Raw genomic sequence first — 20,435 nt, forward strand, 5'->3', positions numbered from 1 at the left:
AATTCTTGTGTTCCACTAACCTATAGGCAACTCATCCTCTTCCCGTTTTCTTTGCGTCCTTTGCAGTAAGAACTCAACTTGCGCGGTTTTCTTTCTTACTTTCTTCGTGGTCTTTGTCTTTGTGTTTCTGCGGGCTTGGGAGAAAGGAAAAAGGACTTGCTGCCGAATATCAAGTTGGCATTCAGAGCGAGCGTCCCGGAGGTATATTCTTGTGTTGCATTATTTGCGTGACTGAGTGCTGTTGATGTATGCGGTTTTATTTTATGTGAATATTATATTGTTTCCGAAAATTGCACACAGCGAGGACCGTCGTAAAAAAAGGAGGAATCCCCTTGAGGTGGCACATTTTGTCCATAACTTTCTGAATAAATCTCAAAGGCAAAGCAAAAAGAGAGTCGAGGGAGAGCCTTCTATCAGACACACTCGCCCGGGACGCCGAAAATCCGCGAGCTTAGAGGAAGAGAGACAAGGAAGAGAAAAGACGCTGACCTCGAGTATACAAGACTTATTTTGCATATACATCTCTCTCTTTTTTTACCGCGAAGCTTCGGATGATGAAAAAGAAAGCAGAGGAGGCAGAGAAGAGATAAAGTTTTGCTACTGTGGTACTGAATAGAATAGAATCGAGGGGAAGCGGGGAAGGCTGGAGGAGACTTTTGTGCTGAGGTGAAGTTATGAGAGACCGGAAAAGATGATACTAGTGATGAGGACTGATTATTTTTTATTTTGTTTTATTTATTTTGTTTCATATTTCATCTATTTATTTATCTTATGCTTTATTCGATTGATTGATTTTATTTTCTACTGTCATCTGTACTTTATTTTATTAATTTTTACTTGTTCTCTTTTATTTCATTTCATTTACTCCTTTCTTTATTTTTCTTCTTATTTATTTTTTTTTTATGGGCTCGGTTCCATAGTCACACATCAATTCCTTAACTATATTCCAGATGCAATTACAGGATATCATCTAATTTACAACAGAATGACACTTTTTTCGTTACCAAGGCGCTACAAATCATTCTGCTTATTCGTCCTGCACAGTTAGATATTGTTCGCTCCATTATGAAAACTACTAAGCGATCTAGTACATTTTGGAAGCTTTTTATTGTATTGAATGAGATATACTTCATTTTTTACTCCTTTACATATACCTAGACATGTAGTAGTAGTAGTAGTAGTAGTAGTAGTAGCAGGACAGCAGTAATAGTAGTCCTGGCTAGGATACGAATGTCGTGTGTCCTTCTATCTGTAATTAGAATCGAATGCCAAAGAAATATAAATCAAGGGAAGGAAAAAGAATAGTGACTCGCATAAATTACGTAGGTGGGCGAGCCATGAACAGGACAGAGAGGGAGGAGGAGGAGGAGGAGCAGGAGGTGGAGGTGCGTACAGGAGGGAGGGGGAAACGAGGTGCGTGCAGGCAACACAACACACGAAGGCGGTCACCATCTGCCGCCAACACGACGCTCGTAAATTGTCTCCCGAAGCTCCGTGAGTGACGAAACCTCAGTAGCGAAGCGAAGCGAAACTCGTGTCCAGGAGAGAGAGAGAGAGAGAGAGAGAGAGAGAGAGAGAGAGAGAGAGAGAGAGAGAGAGAGAGAGACTAAACTAAACCAAGTTTAAATCAAGTAAGTCTGGCGAAGAACGGGGTTAAGACTTGCCTTGACTTGCATCACTGTATATTTTAAGTTGAGTTCGCCAGCCAGCCAGCCAGCCTTAGGTAATGCCTCGTCTTGCCAAGCTGAATGAGGCTTGCAGGAGTACACGCCGAGTGAGTCAACTTAAGTGAACTAAAAGAGTGACTTAAATACACTTGGTAAGACTGCGTTAAGCTGGAAGGATGGCGCGGGAATGTAAATGAGAGGAGTGGGCGAGAGTGAGAAGCTTGATGAAGGAGTGAGAAGGAATGCGAAGTGTGAAATATGTACGTACGTTTCTCGAGCGTTTTTTGTTTTTTTTTTTACTTACGTATTCTTCGTCCTGGTTCCTCTTCTTGGAATTTCTTGGGTGTCAGGAATTGTTATTTATTGTTGAGTGTACGTGTAAAATTATATTAGGAAGACCGTCTGTTTGTGTCTCTCTGTAATGGTAGGGATGATAATGGTGATGATGTTGGTAATAATGATAATGATGGTAATAATAATGAATAAAGAACGAGAGCAGGAACAAGAATAAGAAAAAAAAGAAAAGAAGAAAAGAAAAGAAAAGCTGTCTTAATAACAGTAATGATAATGATGATAGGTAAAAATAAAAAGGCGAAACAGAATTAAGAGTAATAATAATAAAAACAACAATAATATTATAATAACAATATATAAAAAAGAACATTAAGAACCAACCCCTTCATTACCAGTCAGCGGAGGGCCACGGGAGAGGGAAGGGACACGTCACCTGCGTATCACCTGAGGTAGGGTGAGCTATGCCGTGCAGGTGGAGGCGACACCTGCCCCTACATGTCCTGGGCTGAACGCTTCACTGCCCACGCCGCCTCATTACTTGTCTCTACACGCCGCACCCTCGACCCGCCCTCAGGCACAGCGGCGGTAGCGGTGGCTGTAGCGGTGATGGTGGTGGTGGTGGTGGTAGCGAAGGTGGTGGTGGGGACAAGACAGTTTGGCAGAGCAACTGAGTTTGTTGGACCGCACTTGTCGCTGCGCCAATCAGTATTATCAGGAGGGGAAGGCTAGCCAATCATGGAGCGCCCCGGGGGACCAAGGCTGCCAATGAGCAAGGAGTGGTAGTGTGAGACAGCCAATCAAATGTCTCCTAAGGGCAGCATTAATCTGACGGGGTGTTGCAAATTGACACGACCTGCCGAGGAGGAAAAACTGCGTATAATTGCCCGCTGCCCATTTGTTGCTTAATAATAGAATGCTTGAATGTGCTTCTCGTCATCCCTGTGTCCCAATTCATGTTTTTTATTGCGATTTAGAGGCACAGAAAGGATAACCTAACTTAAATTAACCTAACCTAACGTGACGTAACTTAACCTATTCATAATGCTGTAATTTTCTGGACTCGGTATGAATTACACGGGAAGAGGAGACTGTTAGGTGGCTGGTTCATTATAAGGTCAAGTCAGGTGAGGCCAGGGTACTTTAGGTCAGATTATGTTAAAGTATTTTAGGTCAGGTGAAGTTTGGGTGCTTTGGTCAGGTGACGTCAAGGTACTTTAGGTCAGGCAAGGTCAGGATACTTTATCAGGTGAAGTTAGAGTACTTTAGGTCAGGTGAGGTCAGAGTGCTTTAGGTCAGGTGAGGTCAGAGTACCTTAGATCAGGTGAGGTCAGGAAACTTTCCCTCTTCCTTATATGGTTCACCCTTTTTTCCTCCTTTTTTTGTGTGTATGTCAGTGTCGTATTGGTTTTTCTGTTCCCGATGGTCATTTTTCTTTCCCCCTCCCCCCCAAGGCTGTGGTTATCTGTGGGCCATTGAAAAAGTGTTATTATTAAGTAGAGTGTTTTGTCAAGATGTCATTAGTGTCACCGTGCTTTATTATTTCTATTTCTCTTGGTGTCTTACAAGGACAGTTGTTGTGGTTGGTATTTGATCAGAAGAACGATTACTTGTACTGTCTCTGTTTCCCTCTCTCTCTTACTACGACTATTTTCAAAGGCCACAGATGATCAGCCGGGTTCTCAAGAGTGTGTTTGCTGTTAATAATGTAGAAATCTTGTCAATCTGTCACTAGAACTATGAAAAAATACCCTTAAAAACCCGCGTCACTTCAACTACAGCCTTTTGAAAGTGTAAAGATGCGGTGCAGATGTGTTTCAGAATATTGTCCCCTCCCCCATCTCTCTCTCTCTCTCTCTCTCTCTCTCGCCTCCCTCCCTCTCCCTCTCTCTCTCTCTCTCTCTCTCTCTCTCTCTCTCTCTCTCTCTCTCTCTCTCTCTCTCTCTCTCTCTCTCTCTCTCTCTCTCTCTCTCTCTCTCTCTCTCTCTCTCTCTCGCCAAATTACTCATAACCTTGTTCTCTTCTCTCTCAACAGCTGTAGTTCCTCTCATGGTGGTGGTCGGAGGCGGCGCAGGAGTCGTGCTGGTAGTAGTGGTCGTCATTCTGTTCATCCTGTGCGGACGTAAGAGGCAAGCGAGAGGACCCAAGGACAAGGCGGCGGAGGCAGGAGCGGTGGTGGTAGAGAAGAAATCCACATCCTCATCCACCTCCTCCGTCGCTGCTGTAGGAGGCGGCGGAGGGGGGCTGGGGGGTCTCGGCGGGCTCAGTGGCGTCGGTGCGAGGGAGGAGAACAGTGTGGGGTCAAACATGGGCACCGCAATGAAGATGATGCCCACGTCTCTCCTCGCCCACGACAACCAATCAACTGGGCAGGTGGGTTTTTTGTTTTGCTTCTGTTATTTCCTTCACCTGCTGCTTCTGCGTGTCTGTCCTGCCCTCTTTTTTTGGCTTTAGTAGTTGTGGGATGTGTTCGAGTGCCTTGAAAGAGAGAGAGAGAGAGAGAGAGAGAGAGAGAGAGAGAGAGAGAGAGAGAGAGAGAGAGAGAGAGAGAGAGAGAGAGAGATTAATTAATGGATTCGTAAAAGATACATCACATTTTCTCGTGTTCATATTGAATAAATCGATAATTAAAGAAGACCCGCTGCAAAATTCATTCCTTCTCTTCACTGATACCTCTCCCTCTCTCCGCCCCGCAGGAATCCGACGCAAAAGACACTGAAATCCGCACCTCCTCCTCGCTGTCCGCCGTGGATCGAGACTCAGACAGCGGGTGGGAGAAGGAGAGCAGCAAGGCGTCACCCAGGGAACCTCAGGCGGCGCCCCTGGCCCAGCCTCGCTACAGTGTGGGCTCCACTGTCTTCACCCCCCCCGTAAGTAGTCCCTCCCCCTGCTCCTCTCCTTCCTCTCCCGCCGGCCCGTCCCCTTCCCTTTCCTCTTCATCTCACTCCGTATCCTTGTCCTCCTCCTCCTCCTCCTCCTCCTCCTCCTCCTCTTCGTCCTCCTCCTCGTCTTCCCCCTCCTCCGCTTTCCACAATCCCTCCTTTGTGGATCTCCCCGCCACCTCGCCGCCTCTTCCTCGCTTCCCTCACCCACACCCTCGCCTCCACCTGAGAGTCCTCCCCCCTTTCAACCGCAGCTCGCCTCCCCTCCTATAAACTTGGTAGTAATAGCCTCCCCCTCCTTGACACCGCCGAACCTTCCTCCTCCTCCTGCTCCTCCTCCTCCTTCTTCTTCGTCTCCCTCTCCGTCGTTTAATTTTCCTCCCATCGTTCTTTTCTTCTCCTCTCCTTTTTTTTTATTCTCTTCCTTCTGGTTTTGTTTTGTCCCATTCTTCTTTTCTTTCGTGTCTTGCTTTTGTCTCCTTCTTGTCTTCCTTCTCCTCTTCCTCTTTCTCCTTCTCGTCATTCTTCTTTGTCGTTTCGTCTTCTTGTCTCGTTTTTTTTCTCTCTCTCCTCTTCTCTTTCTTCTCGTATGTCTCTCCTTCTTCGTCTCTGTCTAGGTTTCCTCTTCTTCCGATTTTATTCCCTCGTTTGCCCTTCCTCCTCCTCCTCCTCCTCCTCCTCCTCCTCCTCCTCCTCCTCCTCCTCCTCCTCCTCCTCTTCCTCCTCCTCCCCCTCCTCCTCCTCCTCCTTGACACCAGTGCTTCCTCGTTTGCTCCATCTTATGTTCACCTCCCTCTTCCTCCTCCTCATCTTATTCCTCTTCCTTTATACTATCTCTCGGTATTTCTGTCCTCCTTCACGCCATCATTTCCTCCTCCTCCTCCTCCTCCTCCTCCTCCTCCTCCGTGCCTTCGCTTTCTCTTGCCTGCCCATTTCCTTTCTGTATTCCTCCTTATCCCTTCATATTTTACTCTTGGTGTCATGAACTGTTTTCCTTGCGGTCTATTTTTTCCCCCTCGTGCCACTTCCAACACCCACGCTCCCCTCTTCCTTCCCCTCTCCGCCGAAGTGATACTTGTCCTTCCCTCTCCCTCGCTTCGTATCCACAAGCATCCTTCCTTCCCTTCCTCGCATCCTTTCCCAGCTTCCTTCTCATCCTACTTTCCCCTCCATCCTTCTCCTTGCTTCCTATCCCTACGCATCCTCCTCTCCCCGCATCCCTTCCCCTGCTTCCATCCTCTCCCCGCCCCTGCTAGCTCCCCACCCTCTCCCCTGCAAGCATCAGGCCACAAAGGAGCGAGGTCTTCCCGCCCTAAGAAAGTAGCTCATCTGTGGTAAGCGAAAAGTTGGGTTTTACTGGCTTAAGTTTGAGGTGTTGGCGGGGAGTTGAAGCTAAAGACTCAGAGGTTTTCCAGGTTATGTCTTTGGACCCCCTCCGTCACCCCTCGAGGCCTCGCAAGCTCTGGAATGTAAAGGTTTAAGAGGTTCAAGTCTAAGATTACTGTGTCAGATTAATTCACTGGCTTCGCGTCGTGACGGATGGGGTTCACAAAGATATATATATTCTTTTGAAATTCTATACATCCAATAAAATGAATTCTTGTGATGATAATACTGATAGTAGTGATAATTAATGCTAATGATGATAAGTAATATGCTGGAACTCCTCGCGTTCAACCAGACATCACTCAAGCCTCATGTAAGAGACGAGGAAGCCCTTGGAGGAAGTTTGCTTACCTCTCCTTTCGCCTTTAAGCTCATAGGTCTCGTCTCTCGATCCCCCTCTGTACACACTCTCCGACACTCTCCCGTGCTGGGCCAAGATGACTCCCGGCTGAATCCCGCGTGTTCTCTCCCCCCTCTCAGGACCAAGGCTACATCTCCTACGTCGACTACACCCGTGACTACTCGCCCGTGCCTGTCAGCGTCGGGGAGTCCTACCAACAGTTTCAGGTTGGCGGTCCTTTCGCCCGATCCACCCCTGCCAGTGATCCACCCTCCTCCCTGCCGTCATCCGTTGCCCCGCCACCGTATTCCCCTTCCCCTCATGGCAACGCGGACATCAACGGCGGCCCTAATGGCAGGGTACACGCGTCCGCCAACGGGAAGGTGGTAAACGGCAACGGCATCAACGGGACGCTGAAGCACGCCCTCCTGCAGGACCTCAAACAGGAGCTTAAAAGGGACCTCTCGCAGGACCTCGACTCAACAGTCCTACACAGCAAGTATATCATCCCGCCGCAGAGCAAAATTAAGCCCGGGACGTTGGTTTAGGGCTTATCGCGTCCCTCGTAGGGCTGAGCGCTGTAGTTTTCATAGTGAATTACACCAAGTGACCATTAGACTCGAGAACGGCAACTCCTCTGGCGGTGATGGACAGAATAAATCCCGGAGTGGAGCAAATGGACCGTGTTAATGGTTGCTAATTTCTTATCTGCCTCGTTGTGTGTGTTTCCTTCTCCTCTCCGAGCACTTCGAGGCGGAGGAACCGAGACCAACTGGCCAAATTGTTAGCAGAATAGGTGGAAAACTCTTATTCTGAACCTCAATTTTTAAGTCTTTGTTGACTTGATTTATAATATATATTTAATTATATATACATATAGTGAATCTCCTGTGCCGTATTGTGGGGAGTCCAACCAGGAGAAAGGAAGCTTGAAGGACCAAACCCAAGTGTATCTCCATGAAGTTCCCTATCCTTCCACGCCTCCCCCTCCCCCGCCCCCCACGCCACCCCACGGAAGGTCTCCCAGCTAATCGTAAGGTGTACAGATCTGTGATATGAGTTAGTAAGCGCCCAGAGATGTTTTAGCCGGAACCAAAAAAGCAAAGTGAGTGCATGCGTGTGACTGAAACTCTCCCGAGGACTGTGGATTGTCTGCAAGAGGAGGCGAGGCGCATAGGGCGACATCTCACCCTCGGGAGCGCCATTAACAGCTGCGGAAGGCGTGTGTTGCGAATGTGTTGCGAAGTGTTGCGAAGTGCTTAGTCGCTGCCGCTTTTCCCGACTCGCTGACCTCGACCAAGTTGCTGGCGGCATTGTAGCAAGTGTTAAAAAAGTGACACTATTAGGAAAGAAAATTCTAAGTTACCCTTTTTTTTAGGATGTAAGAGATTTAAAAAAAAAAGCAATACGATGGACCAGGTAGAGGTCGCGACGAGGCTGTGTGTGTGTATGTGTGTGTGTGTGTGTGTGTGTGTGTGTGTGTGTGTGTGTGTGTGTGTGTGTGTGTGTGTGTGTGTGTGTGTGTTTGATAATTTCTGTGCGTGTCTGCGTGTGTGTGTGCGTGTGTGTGTGTGTGTGTGTGTGCGTGCGTGTGCGTGTGTGTGTCAGTGACCAATAAGTATTTTTTCCTATAATGACATGTTTGTGGAAGATCTTGATGGTGTCGTGAATGGAAAACTCTTGCAGGTGTTTTGCAAGAAGGAGTGTGTGAATATACAGATAATGTCTATATATACTATGGATATATACACATCTGTATTGGTATTTGTATCAGTTCTTTTACTGTACATAATGATATTCGCACCAAAATGTTTCCTCCCCAATCATGACTTGTTGTGGCGGAGTGCGTGTGTTACCTGCGGGTCAGCTGAGGTCACGTGTGGGCGAGGGCAGGTGAAGGGCGCTACCACTTCCCTCCGACAGGTGTGCTTCATTACAGGTGTGTGTTGTTGTATGTGCTACAGTCACGTGTGTTCAGCTGCAGGTTAATAAGGTGTCAGTGTATACGACCCACGCAGGTAAGAGCGCGGCGCCCGGGGAAGCGGCGACACGGCGGGTGTCTCTGCAGGCGGCGCGACGCGGCTGCTCATCTTGCTGCTTCACAGACTCGATCCCCGCCGCGTGAAGCTCTCTGAATCAAACGAAACTAAATACGTAAAAATTTTATGAATGAAATTTGAGGATAATTATTCAAATGTCTCCAGTCTTCAGAAATTACATACATAATGTATGTCATTTATTCATTTGCACTTTTTAATATTTACACTTTTATCTGAAATTTTATAGTTTGCCGAAATTCCTGAAGAGCGGCGGTTGGTGGGGGAATCTAGTTCACTGTTTGGTTCACTGCCTGGTTCGCGCCGCCTCGCCGTCACCTTGGGAGACTCACTTGGCCGCACGCTGCGATCTGAAGCATTACCTTCCTCCTCCCCGCTGCCTGCCTCTCCCAGCTGGGGAGGCAGGCCGCGAGGGAGACAGGCCCAGGGTGCGTGTTGCCAGCCTTCGCCCCGCCGCCTCAGCCTTAACCGGGGTGGCGCAGGCCGCTCTGCTGTTTTGAACTAATAAATACTTGTTTGAGCTGTGGTGTTAGACCTTTACGTGTTACTACGCTAGCTTCCGAAGGAGGGAGCCTTCTTCGTGGGGGAGTGAACACCCTTCGCCCTCCGCGGTGTGGCCATCAACTCGCGCGCTCCTGCTTTTGTTATTATTATTATTATTACTACCATTATTATTTTAACTTCCTCCCTTCTCTGTGTTCTCCGCATTCACATCCCCAGCCAATCCCACCGATAGGCCAGACACTTCCACGCCGCAGATTTGTTTAAGGACCACAGACTCTCCAAGGATCGCCGCCACTTAACAGTTACTTCCTGAACCTCACTGACTATTTTTTGTGAGAACAACAGACTCTGCATCACAAACCTAGAAGGGCAACACTTACCTTCTAAACCTCACAATCTTTACAGGAAACTACAGACTTCTTTAGCACCACAAGCATCTTTATGATCCGAGTTATTTCCTATACCTCAAAGTCTTTAAGAGCTATAACCCCGTATCTCTTTATCCTCACAAGCGTCTTTATAACCCAACAATTACCTCTTGAAATCATGTATATTTTTTTCAAGAACTACAGGTCTTTATCATGACAAGCATATTCGTGACAAGAGAGTTACTTTCCAAACTTCACAATCTTCAAGAACTACAGGATAAAACGAGACCTCTTTAGCATCAGCAACTACATGACAAAACAATTACCTCCTGAAACCTCACAATATTTAAAAACTAAAGGAAACCTCACAAGCATCCTCATGACATCACATTACCTCCTTAACCTTATAATTTGTAATAAGAGCTAAAGGAATCTAGAGACCCAACAGATACCTCTTGAAATCTTACCTCTCACTCGCTCACCTCACAGAGTAACACACAAACGTTAGAATACCTTGCAGTTTTGGGACCATATTCTGAAGCACCTCTGCGCCACAGCTCCACTACATTCAAAAGGATCTAGTTGAAGGAACACGAGTTTTTAAGGGTGTTTTTATTGTTCTAGTGACAGATTAGCAACATCCCTACATTACCAACAGGAGAAACACTCTTGAAAACCCTGCTGATCATCTCTTTCCCTTTGAAAATAGTGGTGAGAGAGCAAGGTGTTTCTAAGGACGGCCCTTGGTCTCAGTGGCGTCCGGTCCCAGCACTACAGTAGCCCCACAAAGACTGAAGGGCCCAAGGGAGTTCCTATTCACGCTATTAGCTTCTGATAACAGTGATCATGACAGTCAAGGGCGCAACAGGAATGGAGGCGGTGTAGGTTGAACAGATAAACAGACAGACAGTGATACGTATTGACAGGAGTGTTTCAGCTTATAAATTACACGAGTTTTATTTATTTATTTTTCTCTGATTCTGTGTTAACTTTATCTGGTCTTTGTTACTCCTATGAAAGGGTGTTTTTATCTTATCAGTTTGGGTTCCTTCTGGTCTCTATACTCCAGGTTTCTCTCTCTCTCTCTCTCTCTCTCTCTCTCTCTCTCTCTCTCTCTCTCTCTCTCTCTCTCTCTCTCTCTCTCTCTCTCTCTCTCTCTCTCTCTCTCATTCTCCTCACATATGATAAGAGAGATCACTCAATACTTGTCTCTCTTTTTTCCCTCTCTCTATCTTTCTCTTCCTCTTATCAGCTATTTTTTCCGGTTTCCCTGTCTACAACCATGTCTCCCTGTCTCACCCTGCCCCTCTCATCCTGTCACTCTCACCCTGCCCCTCTTACCCTGTCTCTCACCACCTGTCCCCCATGTCATGTTCCTCTCTCACCCGTTTCTCTCACTCCTCTCAAACACAACGGCCGAGGACTTTTCCAAAACTCCTTGACAGATTTTCCGACACTGTCCCACTGTATCTTCGTATCCGAGAGTTGCAGTTTGTTGAAATACGAGTTAGTTCTTTAAGTTTCGTCCCAGTACTGCCCTTCTATTTCTCTTATTTTTTCTCCTTTATTCCTCACTCTGTACCTCTTCTTTGACGGTCGTTTTTTTAATTAAAGAAAAGAAAAACATCAATTCGTCACTAAAAGAATTATTGGGGCCAGACTGAACGTACTTAAATATATATATATATATATACGCCAATCGGAGATTTTTCGTGGGAATGCTTGGAAGTAAAATGTCTTAGCTGACGTCTCGCGTGCAATAATACATTAGATGAGAGACCAGAAAGATCGATTGGTGTTTTTTGAGGCCGCGATGAAGGAAAGACGTGGTTAGGAGAAGGAAGGGGAGAAGGAAAAGGCATTACAAGATGATGATGATGAAAGGAAGGGAAAAAAGTGAGGATATTTTGCAAGAAATGGATGATAAAAAGGAAGAAGGGAAGAGAAAGAGGAAGGGGTTATAAAAGAGAGGGAAGAAGGAAGAGAAGGAAGGAGATAGAAAATGAAGGTGATAGAAGAAAGCAGAAGTAAGAAATTGCAAGATGATGGTGATGGAAGGAAGAACTTAGAATAAGATAAAATAAAAATAAAAAGGGAGATAGAAGCATTTGAAAATAAAGATAATGGAAGAACGAGGTTAGAAGAAGAAGGATAAAATGGTGAAAGAAGCAGTTCAAAATAGTGATGGAAGACAGGAACTAGAGGAAGGTAAAAAGGAACGAGAACAGCTAGAAGAAAACAGATAAAAATGATAAATGGAAGAACGAGGATAGAAGGAAGGACTTTGGTGATAGAAGGAAGGAAGGAGGTATGAGATGAGAGGAGGGTGGGTTAGGTGCAAAAGAGGTATGTTGTTGGCCCTCTCTCTCTCTCTCTCTCTCTCTCTCTCTCTCTCTCTCTCTCTCTCTCTCTCTCTCTCTCTCTCTCTCGGTCAGAGGCTCAAAGGTGGTGTCTGTGAGGAGTCTTTCATCCCGTGGGTTCAGGTTATGTTTTCCTAGCTCGCTGCCGCCCCAAGCCCCGAGCACAACCTTACTAGCTTTCCGATGATCCCCCGGGCGCCGCTCCCTTGCCTGGTTTCTTCCCTGGTTCTGTTTTTCCTTTTCTTTTTCGTATCTTTTCTTTTTTTTTTCCTCCCATGAACTTTCTCTTTGGCCACGGAGGAACCTGTGCGCTTTACTTATCTTTTTTTTTGTGTGTGTGTGTGTGTGTTTCATCATTATTGTTTTACTTTTATTCGCTTTTATTTATTTATTTACTTCTCTAGGATTCGTTACGGTTCACGCTTTTCTTCTGGTTTAATTGGAAAGATTGGTTTGTTGTTTGTTGTTTTAGAATTTTCTCATTATTGCTGTACTGAAACTTAGACTTGATTATACTGCTTTGTGTTTATGATCCACCTTAAAAGTATTCAAATTCCTATAATAAAACTACAACACAGTACACAAGTTACTTAATACACAGTGGAAGTACATATTCAACTTACTCGATAACAAAAACTTTAAAATTTCCACTTTATCCGGTTATTGCAACGCAGCTTTCCTTCAGTCACATTTTTCTTCTTCTCTTTGACTCCTTTCAATTTCAACCCTTATGCCAAGAAGCTTTAGGGACGAGAGAAGAAAATGTGAAGCTGACAGCCTTGTGTGTGTGTGTGTGTGTGTGTGTGTGTGTGTGTCACGAAACGCCATGTCGGTTTCTGTTCTCGTCATGTACGTAACTCAGTGCTGAAGAAAAAAAATGTCTCTGAAATGTTTATTGTATATTATTATTTCCCTCCTGCAGTTTCTTAGTGGCCTTATTTAGTCTCCTCCTCCTCCTCCTCCTCTTCCTCTTCTTCCTTCTTCTCCTCCGCCCCTTCCCTTCTTTATTGCCTTTGCCTTATAGTTAAGAGTTCCATTTTCTCTCTTGTATTCCTTCAATATATTCTCCTGTTTCATTAATTACACCTTTAGTATATTACGTTTTCCATCCCTTCCCTTCCCCCTTCCATTCCTGTCTCCCTCCTAACACCCCCTCTCTCTCTCTCTCTCTCTCTCTCTCTCTCTCTCTCTCTCTCTCTCTCTCTCTCTCTCTCTCTCTCTCTCTCTCTCTACCCTTCGCTCGCAGCTAAAGAAGAAAATAAGTCAATAGTGAGTAAGGATTCTGTAATGTAACTGTTTTATTGTAAATGTGAAAAATAAAGTATTTTGTTATATGGTACTGCGCTCCTTTTCTTGATCCCAGGTAAGGTTAAACAGGTGAGAAAGGTGAGGAAATAAATAAACTACTTGGCTATTGATCATTATTGTGAATTGGTGAGACAAGTGAGAAAAGATGATTCAGCTAATTAACTTTCTCATTTTACTTGTCACCTGATTGATCACCTGTAAACCGTAAGGGTGAAATTGATAGTTAAGAACAATTATACACTGTCATTGATGGAAAGATGACAGAAAAATGTGATAAAGGAAAGATTCATTAAGGTAACTTGAGTCAGGTAAACAGATAAAACCAATTAACTCTTTCCGATTGTACTGTTCACCCGACTGATTACCTGAAAAATATTAGTGAATTTAAAGTCAAGAAATGTATTCTGAAGTTGATGCAGATAAAACAGGAAGAAAGTGACAGAAGGAATGTTCAAAAGAAAAGCTCATTAAGGTAAGTAAGATCAGGTAAGTCAACAATTATGAAGATGATAAATACCTGAAGGATGATTCTATATTCCATATAAGAAAGTAGGAGTGAAATGGAATAGAAGTAATAATTATATAAACAAATGATAATTACTTATAGATTAAACAAAATGAAAATATAAATAAGAAAAAACAATGAAACGGGACCACAAACAGGAATAGAAGCAATATCAACACTCACCCTTAACATTGGTATAAATAAAGAGACAAATAAGTAGAGAAGGAGCGAAGTAGAACAGAAATAATAACGATGAAAGCTGTAAGTAATCATTGAGTAACTTGAAAATTTGAAAACAGCGGAGAATTAAAACCACACAAGGATATGAAAAGAACTTCAGGACTCTCTCTTACACTTCACATTAGGCAACAGAAAAATAAGATAAAGGAAGAATAAAAAAAAAAAAAGATTATAATACGTGCGTTGCTTACAAAGAAAAAAAATATGAAAAGATAAATAAAAAAGGAAGCGAAACAAGATCACACGATAAAAGTAAAACAAAAATAATGTATAAAAAGACTCAAATAACAGTTACACTTATCAGTAAATAAAAATGTATTAGACGTAAGAGTGAAACAGGACAAAAAAAAAAAACAATAGCGATATGAAAAAGTACCCATCATTTACTTACAAAAAATAAAAAAAAAAGCGTAGTCAAAACAAGAACCAAACAAGAACACAAAACCCTCACAAAAACAGTCAGACAAGAACCCCCACAAAAAAAAGAAAAAAAAAAAACATGAACCCTGAAAAAAAGATGAAAACAACTAAACAAGATCATTAAACCCCCACAAGAACATCTAATCACCTCCACAACCCCACCAGCGTGCACACATCTATTCCACCCCTGCTATTCCACGCTATTCTTTACGAGGCGCCTTGGCTGAGTCCCGGACACAAAACTCACAAAGTTACCCGCTCGAATCCCGAAGCGAGATCCTGCGAGGCTTCACTGAGACTCGGGAGACGAATACGAGGCTCAGTGAACCCATGAATCCCTGGAATGAAGCAGCGGCGAGTCGTCACAATGAAGCAGCACAGGAAGAGGAAGAGAAGGACGAGTTGGAGGAGGAGGAGGAGGAGGAAGAAGACTGTAGTGCTTCCCTTAGGCGCTGGAGAGACTCAGGCGGGGAAATCGATGTTTCTCTCCCTGGGGCGTCTTCTCTAAGGGCGGCGAAGGATGCAGGAGTGCCAGAAGGAGGAACAGAAGGAGAATGATGAGGAGGAGGAAGAGTCAAGGATTAGAAGTGAGTGTCCGATGCCTTGTTTTGGGGTTTGTTTATGAGTGGTGGTGTGTTTGTCTGTCTGTCTGTATCTCTTTCGGTTTGTCTGTTTGTTTGTTTGATTCACTGTCTAGTTCTCTCTCTCTCTCTCTCTCTCTCTCTCTCTCTCTCTCTCTCTTACACACACACACCACAAGGACAGAAATAAACAGACGGACAAACCGAGAACTGAGAAAAAAAAGACACAGACAGACATACAGACAGACAGACAGACACCGAAATGTGAAAAGGGAAGGAAGAAATGAGGAAGGAAATGCCTTCAAATGAGATGGCTTCCAGTTCGCCTGACGGTAAAGGGAGTTTCATTTTATTCCACAAGTTTTTATTTTTTTTTTTCTCTCACTCTCTTCCTCTGTGTCCTTCCCTTCTTTTTTCCCTGGTTCGTCCCCGGCAAGGTGTTAGCTGGTTCGTGTTAGCGGTTTACGGGGCCACATGCTGCGTCTGTGCCGTAAATCCGCATGACCACAATAATTGTCTTGTATTAGAAGCGGCAAGGGCACGTTTCCAGCCACTAAAGTTAATTATTCCCAGCATGGAAGGCGGTGCAGGCGAGGGGAGGCGAGGGGACAGACCAGAGAGGGGAAGGCAAGAGGGAACGACCGACGGGTTAAGCTAAAAAAACGTAAGAAAAAAGGGTAAAAGATTAAATTGGTGGATTATTTAAAGCAACGGTAAAAAGGTAAGATGTCCCGGCCAGGCAATTATCCCATGGGTGGTGAATGTGATACTGCCGGTGCTGCCTGCCTCGTGCTGCTAAACGATTCGGGACTACTGGTATTTTCAACGGCTGCAGGGATTATTGGTCGGGTTTCAGTAGTGTCAGGAAATTTTTTTTTTTTTATGTAGAATAGGTACTGGTCAAGGGAAACAAAGTAATGTATAATAATGTCTCCTAGAGGTGCAAGTTCCTGTAGTGAAGACCCAAAAGGATTATCCTAAATCAGATAGTTTCGTAGGACCTCGCATTTAAAAGAATTCAAGTCATAGGAAGGGGAAATACAGAAGCAGGTAAAGAGTTCCAGAGTGTGCATAGCTAGGTGTGTCAGCCACAAAATTGAGCTCCTTAAGATGCAAGACATAACAGTGATATTGTAGTGGTGATGAAACACGGAATCTAGCAGGAAAACTTTTTCTTTCTAACGCTTCGACAGCTGTCTTCCTCAGTACAGAAACATTAGAGAAATAAAGTTCTCCTGCTATCCTCTGCTTCATCACCACCACAATCCCACTCACTTGTCTAAATCTGTACAAGACATAACGTAAAAATAATCTGAAGTGTTTGCCAGATATCCACGTATGCGATTCCCTTACACGATAACGTCACAAACTGGGTGAGTGGTCAGGGGATTCTGATTCATTTCTCTTACTGATGATAGAAACAAAAGAAACACAAAAACAGAAGGGAAGCTGCAAGAAGACGTCAGGCCTATACGTGGCGGTTCCTGTATGTTACATTCCTATTTCCACCTGTCATATCCATCCAATCTTCTTTTAAAGCTCCCTAATGACTTCCCGCTACCAACCTGATTACTGAGTATTTTATTCACCCACCATTGTATTTGAGAAGCAATTCTTTTTTTACCTCTTTTTAAATCCCTGTTAAACTATTACTTGAATCCTGAAAGCACCCTTGAAGACTCCCTAGATAACTTCTATCAAAACCTGCCAAAAGTTATTGCTGTTAAATGATGAAACGTTTAAGTAGATGATTGTGCGATGATCACGGCTTTCTGTACGATAGCCACGTCCCTGGGTGCTGCTGTTTGCGTACGATAATGAGGTGAAGTCACATTCGGAATGCATATGATACTAATCAAGCCTTCGGGAGATGGTTCGGCGCCTTAATGTGCCTGGTGAACAACATTGTCTCTTCAGCTGATCCTCACAGTGTTACGATACAGTGGCTGCGTTATGAAGCGTCTCGGTGTCTCATAAAGCCTGTTTTTTAGAGGATATGTAAATTATTAGTTAAATTTTCCTGTTTTCTCCCATTGGTTGATGCAGAATCCTTGTTAAACTACTCTATAAAACACTTAAGTCTTCCAAAGCATCCACCAGAGACTGTTAATCTAGCACTAGAATCACGGAATCATGAAATCATTATTAACACGAGTCTTGAGAGCCCGAGGAATCATCTCTGTGGCCTTGAAAAGTAATCGCGGTGAGAGACCAAAGCGTTTCTGAGTGCGTGCTATTAATCTCACGGAAGGCAGTGAGTCCCGGCCACAATTACTGCAGCATAAGTATTCGAGCGTTCTTTTTGATTGGTAATGGAAGGAATGAGGGCCAGGCAGCGTGTTGGCACTGGCGGCAGCAATAGTGGCGAGGCGAACCATTACGGATGCTGAACTGAATGGACGAGTTAATCCGGTTGATGGGAAAGACCTCTGTATGTAGCTATGGGTGTATGTATGTACGTGTGTATGTGTGAAAGCTTGAGGTAGGGAACAGTGGAGATAGGTTTGGTGTGCTGTTTTTTTTTTTTTTTATAGTAAATGTCATTATTCGTAAGTGGTGATGGTAGAGGTGATGGCAGTGGTGACGTGTGTGTGTGTGTGTGTGTGTGTGTGTGTGTGTGTGTGTGTAGCAGAGGTAGAGCACAATATGGATAGGTTAAGTGTGATGTCTTTTATAGCAAATATCATTATTGTTAATTGGTGATGGTAGTGTGTGTGTTATGGTGACATAAGTGTGTGTGTGTGTGTGTGTGTGTGTGTGTGTGTGTAATGCAGGGCGTGCTAATGGAGTGTGGTGGTGCGAGGAAAGAGTATTTCAGCGAAGAGAGGATGCGAGGTTATTGTTGCTCTTGCTGCTGTAATTGGTGGTGGTGGTGGTGGTGGTGGTGATGGCGATGAACGGTGGCGCGGACTGTTGGTGTGTGGCGAGGAGTGTTGTAGTGGTGGTGATGGATGAGATGGTGATGGTGGTGTGGTGCTGTGGTGGTGTTGGTCAAAGGTGTTTGTGTTGGTAGAGGGAAAGATAACGGTGGTCGTGGATGTTATGGTGATGATATGGTTATGAAGATTTGTGTGGTGAGTGTAGTGGTGGTGATGGATGTGATGGTGATGCTTGTGGTGGTGGTGGTGGTGGTGGTGGTGGTTATTAAGGTTTTTGTGGTGAGTGCAGTGGTGTGGTGATGGTGACTCAGTTGATTGACTGACTGGCCGACTGACTGACTGACTGGCTGACTGACTGACTGACTGGCTGACTGACTGACTGACTGGCTGACTGAATGGCTGACTGATGTGATAATGGTGAATGCATTGGTTGGTTGAGTTGCTGATGTATTGATTATTATTGTCATTTTTGGGAATATTTTTGAAAATGTGATATTTTGTGATAATAAATAGTAGTTAGAATCAATATTACTATCTAAATATTATCTCAAACAGTAATAATATGGTCATAATGTTTCAGGTTATACAGAATAAACTATAACCAAACATAATCTAACCTAACTTAACTTGACCACTCCATAAAACCTAACTAAATCTAACTTAACCTACCTTACCCTACCCAAAATCTAACCTAACCTAAGCACCCAATAAAACCTAAGCTAACTTAACCTGAGCTTACCTTACCTAACCAAACCTAACCTAACCTAACCTAACTTAACCTGAACTTACCTTACCTAACCAAACCTAATCTAACCTAACCTAACCTAACCTTACCTTACCTAACCTATCTTAACCTACCTTACCCTAGCAAAGATCCAACCAAACCTAACCATTTTTTCTATTGTTTTTCTACATGTAATGCACTTCTGTCGGTAAATTATCTCTCTATCTACGAATATCTATCTAACTAGAGGTGTGTGTGTGTGTGTGTGTGTGTGTGTGTGTGTGTGTGTGTGTGTGTGTGTGTGTGTGTGTGTGTGGCCTGCGGTAATTACACGATCAGTTCACAGTTTTCACGTAAACGAAGAAATCAATTGTCACGTCAGTCACACGAACACGCCCTACCATTTACATAAGAACCACGCAGGAATAATTCACAGCGCTCTCTCAGTCTTCGCATCTCACTCATCACTTAACCCACACGAGCCAAAAGGAAGCGAACCCCGTAGTGGAAGTAACTGAAGTTTTTATGGTTCTAGTGGAAGTTATTGAGGTTTTCAGGGTTCTTGTGGAAGGTTTTAAGATTTTCAGGGTTCTAGTGGAAGATATTGAGGTCTTCAGGGTTCTTGTGGAAGATATCAAAGTTTTTAGTGGAAGTTATTGACGTTTTCAGGATTCTAGTGGAAGTAATTAAGGTATTTTATTGTTCTATTAGAAAGTAATAAGGTTTCCAGGGTTCAAATAGAAATTACAGAGATTTTCAAAGGCATTTTCATAAGTCTAGTGATAGTCTGACAAGGTCTCTTCATCGGCAATGGAAAAAAAAAAATAAAAAATCACCCATAGGAACCTGACTGAACTGGACCAATCATCTTTGTGGCCTTTGAAAATAATAATAAGACGGAACCGTTTCGAGTTACGGGCTTTGAGTTATTGGTGTGTGTGTGTGTGTGTGTGTGTGTGTGTGTGTGTGTGTCAGGGATTACTTACGGTTGATGTGTGTGTGTGTGTGTGGTTCTGTGCTTCACTTAATACGGTGAGGCATTTTTAGATTATAAAAGATTCGCTCGGTGAGAGACTAATGGCTTGAACGATTAGGGGGAGCTGATGGAGGCCCGTGTGTGTGTGTGTGTGTGTGTGTGTGTGTGTGTGTGTGTGTGTGTGTGTGTGTGTCATTTTGTGGTTCGTTTGTTTATTTCATTTTCTTTGTGTCGTTGTGGCCTTTTGCTTGCGTCATCTGGCCTCTCTCTCTCTCTCTCTCTCTCTCTCTCTCTCTCTCTCTCTCTCTGCCCACATTATTCTTTCCTTATTATTTTTTCTATCCCACTAATAATTATCTTCGCTATAAAAGTCTTGAAAATAAAACCTCCGGAGCATTTTTATCCTTTAATTCCTTTATTTCCCCTTTCGTCTTCATCTTAACTTTTCTATCTGTCATTTCCTCCTCCTCCTCCTCCTCCTCTCCTTTCCCCGGTGGTGGTTATCTCTCATCGCTACCCTCCCCCACTTCTCTCTCTCTCTCTCTCTCTCTCTCTCTCTGTTCTCAAGTGTATTTTTGAAGCGTATTTTTCGTCTTACTTTTTTTTTTCTTTTCCTCTTCCTATTCCCTTTTTCCATTATCGTGTTTTCTTTCATTTCCATTAATGTCTCATACATTGTGTTTCCCTCAGACTTCCTGCGCCGTTCTTTACATCGGTTTTTCTTCTCCTTAATCAGTTCCTCCTCCTCCTCTTCTTCTCCCTCCTCCTCTTCGTCCTCTTCCTCCTCCTGCGCATTTCCAAAGATTCTTCCTCATTCCTCCCTCAGAGTTGTCGCAGAATAATCAGTGAAAATTTCTCATTACTTCTCTCTCTTCTTTCTCACTCATCCTCCTCCTTCCTTCCCTTTCCCTCCTCCCGTTTTCTTTATCTTCTTAGTGCTTTTTCAT

The 20,435-nt window shown here is 44.1% G+C and overlaps 1 protein-coding gene across 3 annotated transcripts in view; it reads left to right on the top strand.

Moving 5' to 3' along the window:
* LOC135088681 (irregular chiasm C-roughest protein-like) overlaps window positions 1–13,194 on the top strand; it is a 99,279-nt gene extending 86,085 nt beyond the window's left edge. For all 3 annotated transcript variants that reach the window (XM_063983617.1, XM_063983618.1, XM_063983619.1), the window contains 3 exons: window positions 3,994–4,331; window positions 4,655–4,828; window positions 6,707–13,194. In XM_063983617.1, the coding sequence (XP_063839687.1) occupies window positions 3,994–4,331; window positions 4,655–4,828; window positions 6,707–7,114 (920 nt within the window). In that variant the 3' untranslated portion in view covers window positions 7,115–13,194. The remainder of the gene's footprint in view (window positions 1–3,993; window positions 4,332–4,654; window positions 4,829–6,706) is intronic.
* The last annotated feature ends 7,241 nt before the right edge of the window (window positions 13,195–20,435 follow it).

The sequence above is a fragment of the Scylla paramamosain genome, chromosome 31 (assembly GCF_035594125.1).
Source record: "Scylla paramamosain isolate STU-SP2022 chromosome 31, ASM3559412v1, whole genome shotgun sequence".
Lineage (NCBI taxonomy): Eukaryota > Metazoa > Arthropoda > Malacostraca > Decapoda > Portunidae > Scylla > Scylla paramamosain.